At 33.7% G+C, this 5695-nt stretch overlaps 1 protein-coding gene across 1 annotated transcript; it reads left to right on the top strand.

The window, feature by feature from the left end:
* Positions 1-485: 485 nt before the first annotated feature.
* On the top strand, positions 486-2346 carry LOC131657931 (pentatricopeptide repeat-containing protein At2g21090-like; the record flags this gene model as incomplete). The annotated part of the gene is made up of 1 exon (XM_058927277.1): positions 486-2346. A coding segment is annotated over one exon (1764 nt), but the record flags the coding sequence as incomplete, so codon positions are not given.
* Positions 2347-5695: the final 3349 nt, after the last annotated feature.

Below are 5695 nucleotides of genomic sequence, written 5' to 3'. Positions count from 1 at the left end.
ATATATATATATATATATATATATATATATATATATAATGAATTACTGCTATAGCTTATAATGAGTTACTGGTGTAGTTTATTTAGTGGGAAATGATAAACTATAATTCAAGTAAATTATAAACATACATTATTGTTAAGTTGTTATATATCAAAAGTATAACCATGCATCAATTTCATTTCAATACCGCGGATATATTGAAATTTTCCAGTATACATTGAGACTATACACTAGTCAAGTTTTAAAAATTCAGACTTTAAAAATAATAGTTAAGTTTTGGTTAACTTTGATCGGTTCTAGAACCGTTAGTAAAAATAATAGTTTGATTCACTAACTTGATTCAGATATTTTAACTTCAATTCAGTTCAGTTTAGTGGTTCGATTGAGTTCATAGGTTTTTTTAACGGCCCTAGCCAGTTCTATGTTCAAGAGGCCCCACTAATGAAACATCTTTCTCACGTTGTTCCTAACCAGTTGACTCATAAATAAACACGGTAATGTTTCACACCGATGTTATAACCTCCACGATTGAAAACCTTTCGTCTCTTATTTCAAACTGTGTCACAGCGAAAAGCTTGAAGCATGCCAAAGCCTTGCACTCTCACCTTATCAAAACAGCGTTTTTCCCTGACGTTTTTCTCGCCAATGGACTAATCGATTTGTATTCCAAATGTGGCTGTGTAGAGAGTACCCACAAAGCCTTTGACGATCTTCCCATCAAAACAACACGTTCGTGGAACACACTGCTCTCTTTTTACTGCAAAAAAGGAGCTTTCAATGAAGCTTATAAACTGTTTGATAAAATGCCGCAAAAAAACCTCGTTAGTTATAACTCGTTTATATCCGGTTTAACACGTCATGGGTCTTATGAAGAAGCAGTTAAATTCTTTAGGATGATGCAAAAGGGTTGTGGTGGTTTGATGTTAGATGAGTTCACGCTTGGTAGCATAGTGGGTAGCTGTTCTTGTTTGGGTAATGTTAAATGGTTGCGGCAGGTTCATGGGGTGGCAGTTATAGTTGGATTTCACTCCAATGTGATTCTCAACAATGCTTTGATTGATGCTTATGGAAAATGTGGAGAACCCCATGCTTCTTTTCGTATTTTTCGCTCGATGTTAGAGAAAGATGTTGTGTCTTGGACATCAATGGTTGTTACATACAGTCAAGCATCGAGAATAGAGGATGCATGTAAGGTGTTTGATGAAATGCCAATTAAGAACATGGTTTCTTGGACTGCTTTGATAACAGGTTTTGTGAAAAATGGACGTTGTTGCGAAGCTTTGGAAGTTTTTCGCGGAATGATTGAAGAAGGGGTACTGCCTAGTGCACAAACTTTTGTAAGTGTTTTAGATGCTTGTGCAAGTGAGGCTCTTATAGGAAAAGGGAAACAGGTTCATTGTCAAATTATTAGAGGTAGAAGTAGTGGCAACTTGTTTAATGTGTATGTATGTAATGCTTTGATTGACATGTATGCAAAGTGTGGAGATATGAAATCAGCTGAAAATTTGTTTGAGATGATGATTCATGTGAGGGATGTTGTGTCTTGGAATACATTAATAAATGGATTTGCACAAAATGGTTGCGGCGAAGATTCGTTGGTTGTTTTTAACAGAATGGTAGAAGCCAACATAGAACCAAATCACGTGACATTTCTTGGACTACTTTCTGCTTGCAATCACGTAGGTTTAGTTAACGAAGGGTTAGAGTTGCTTGATTCAATGGAAAGGCGATACGGAGTGAAGGCAGAAAGTGATCACTATGCGTTATTAATTGATTTGCTTGGAAGGAAAAACAGGCTTAAAGAAGCCATGTGTTTGATTGAGAAAGTGTTATATGGAACTAAAAATAACATTGCAATGTGGGGTGCATTGTTGGGATCTTGTAGAGTTCATGAAAACTTGGAACTTGCTAGAAAAGCTGCAGAAGCTTTGTTTAAGTTGGAACCTGAAAACACTGGTAGATATGTTATGTTATCTAACATTTATGCTGCTTCTGGTAGATGGGGTGATGCTAACAATATTAGAAATGTAATGAAAGAGAGAGGTTTGAAGAAAGAACCAGCCTGTAGTTGGATTGAGTTGAAGAATTCAAAGCACGAGTTTGTGGCCAAGGCCAAGTCTCATCCACAGATTGATGAGATATATGAAGTAAACAGTAAATTAGTGCAGCATTTGATGGATGTTGGATATCAACCATGCCTTAGTTACCCTTTTGTTCTTGATGAGGATGATGATTTCTACTTTAGTTAGCCATTACAGATGCATTGATCTGTAAGTTACTCCACTAATTTTTATTTTTCTGAAATAACTTTTGTATTGATTGATTAAGAAAATAAAAATGTTTAATTCTTTGTTACATGTCAATTCATGGATCAATTACGTAATAGTAATAATGTGAATGCTAGGTTGTTGTCCGGATGCTATGCGTTGTATGACTCAAGTATAATGTTAGAAGAGTAAGGGTCGTTGCAACGCCGCCTAGGTGTAGTGAAAAATAAGCTAGAGTTGCCACTTTTTTATGAATGAATTTGGGTAAAGAAGTTAGTTCATGAGAATAAGATTCGTTTTGAAACATGAAATATAGGCACATTTACTGAAAAATCTATGGAAATAATGGACGTTGTGGTTAATAGGAAGATCAATTTCATGTGTCTACAAAAAATTTAGTGGGCGGGTGAAAATGCGAAAAAATTAGACAACTCGGATTTTAAGCTTTGGTACACCAACAAAGTTAAATCTAGAAATGAGATGAGGATTATTGTAGACAATGAGTGAAAGAAGGATAACGTGGATGTGAAAAGAGTAGGAGAATGGATCATAATCCTGAAATTTGTAATGCAACAAGACACCTTTAATGTTATTAGTGCTCACGCACGGTAGGTTGGGTTAGAAGAACAACTTAAAGTAAAAATTTGTGAGGATTTAGAAAGCTTATTTCACAATATATCCTAAGGAGAGAAGATTTTTCTAGGAAGGGGTCTAAATGGACATGTAGGGAGCATAACAAGAGGTTTTGAGGGCATGCATGAGAGGTATGATCTCGGGGAGGTAAATGTAGAGGGTAAATCCATCATGAAGTTTTCGCTGGCTTTTGATGTTTCAACAACTAATATCTACTTTAGGAAAAAATATGAGCATCTTATTACATATAAGAGTGGGGCGACATGTTCTCAAATAAATTTCTTTCTTATTAGGAAGTCAAATAGGAAGATTTACATGGACTGTAAAGTTATATCGGGAGAGAGCTTGGTTATCCAATATAGAGTTTTGGTTATGAATATAATAATCAAGAGGAGAGTCAATATAAGAAATCATACGGGAGCTCCATAGGTAGCATTTAAATGGTGAAAAATGAGTTTTCAACACAAGATCTTGGAGGGAGGGGGTTCAGACAGCCACAAGGAAGTCCAAATGATATGTGGAACTGGAACATGTTGGTCAAAGAGATTAGAAAAATAGCTAAATAGGCGTTGGGAAAATCAAGAGCTTTTTCAGATAGGGTTAAAGAATCATGGTGATGAAATGAAAGTGTTCAGTGTAAAGTTAAAGTTAAAATGTAATGTTTTAAAAAGTGGTCCAAGTGTAAAAATGCCGAAAGTTGGGATAAATATATGAAAACTAAGAAAAAGACTAAGAAAGCAGTGAATGAAGCAAAAACCCAAACTTTTTATGCGAATATTTAGGAATCAAGGAGATAGAAGAAGATAGAGAAATACAAGAGATTTGGACAAGTGAAGTGTGTTAAAGATGAAAAAGGTAAAATCTTGGTTTAAGAAAATGATATAAAGGATAAGTGAAAAAAATATTTCTACAATTTATTTTATGATATCTCACTAAACTCTAAGAAACTCGACATTTGAGAAGATGATGAAACTATAATTACTATTGTCGGATTTAGAAACAAGAAGTAAAAGAAGCATTGAAAATGATGAGTAATAATATGATTATTGGGTTAGACAACATTATCTATTGAAGTGTGGAAAATTCTTGAAGGTAGATGAATTCAGTGGCTCACCAAACTCGTTAACGAAATTATGAGGTCAAAGCAAATGTCAGATGTATGGATTCTTTAGTTCCAATCTATAAGAATAAGAGAATATATAAAATTGTGCAAATTATATGGGGATTAAAATTATGAGTCATACCATTAAGTTATGGGAAAAAAATGATCGAACGGTGACTAAGAAAAGAGATTCAATTTGGTTTTATGTATGTGATGTCGACCATAAAAGCGATCTATCTACTACGATGTGTAATGATGTAGTATCTAATGGTCCAAGTTATTGAGATTCAATTTAGTTTTATTCACTTGAAGAAGGCGTATGATAAAATGCCTATAAAGATTTTATGGAAATCCCTAAAGAAGTAAGATGTTAGGATTGCCTATATTCGTGTTATCCAATATATGCATGAAGAGGTATCAATTAGTATGCACACACAAGGTGGAGAGACGAATGATTTTCCCATTACAATAGGATTGCACCAAGGTTCAACCTTAAGCCCTACCTTTTTATATTAATTTTAGATGTATTCATAGAACACATGCAAGTGCTAGCACCAAGATGTATACTTTTTGCAGATGATATAATCCTATTTGGAGAATTGAAAAAATAAATAAATTAGAAGTTGGAAACTTGGAGACGAGCGTTAAAAACACATGGATTTTACCTAAGAAGAAATAAGACGGAGCATATAGAATGTAAAACAAAAGGAGAAACGTTTCTAACCTAGAGGTGAAAATTGAAGACATAGCATCCCTTAAGTCACTTTACTTGGTTTAAAAATATACAATATGATGGATAAATAGAACTAGATGTAAATCATCTAATTCAAATTGGGTGAGGGAAATGGAAGAGAGCCTTAGGGGTTTTATGTGACACAAAAGTTGAAGATAAAATTTTATCGAAAAGCAGTAAGACCTGAGATACGAGAGACAATGTCAGGCGGTTATTAATCAACATGAGAATAAAATAAGTGTAATAGAGATGAAAATGTTGTGTTAGATGTGTGGTAAGACTAAACAAGATAAAATTATAAATGACAATAATAGAGAGTATTGGTGTAACATCTATAATAGAAAATATAGTGGAAATAAATTTGGGTGGTTTGGACATATGTCGAGAAAAGACTTGTACATTCTGTTTTAACAAAAGTAGATTAGATAGAGATGAGTTAAAGAACTAGAAGTAAAAGAATACCTACAAAAACTATTAAGAAATATCTCAAGATAAACAAATTGGATAAAAATATGTTATAAGATAGAACATTATAATGAAATGTGATTCATGTAACGGACCTCACTTAGTTGCATAAAACTTGATTGTTGTTGTAGTTTTCCTTGTTACCTGTAAATTCTGTAAATTCTATCCTAAAGTATCCATTGTTTTGTGTACTTAGTTGACTCTTGTGACACAATAGACATTTTTATGGTATTTTCTATTTGAATTTTAAACTGACCATAGTCAAGGTTGTTCTAGAATCACATGATAACAAGTTTATGGTCATTAGACTCATTAGAAACCACAAAACTCAAACTGTGCTGGGTCAAAATCCACTGATTTTCTTGGAAACTTCATATTAGATTATGATTCTAGTTTCTAGAAGCCTGAGTCACCAAATATAACCCTTAATAAAACACTCTGATGTCACCCAAGCTCACCCATAAATCTCTGCATTAACAAGTGAATGTATTGATT

The sequence above is a fragment of the Vicia villosa genome, linkage group LG3 (genome assembly GCF_029867415.1).
Source record: "Vicia villosa cultivar HV-30 ecotype Madison, WI linkage group LG3, Vvil1.0, whole genome shotgun sequence".
NCBI classification, from domain to species: domain Eukaryota; kingdom Viridiplantae; phylum Streptophyta; class Magnoliopsida; order Fabales; family Fabaceae; genus Vicia; species Vicia villosa.
Note: the sequence above shows the minus strand (reverse complement) of the source record. Positions and strands in the feature narration are given on the sequence as shown.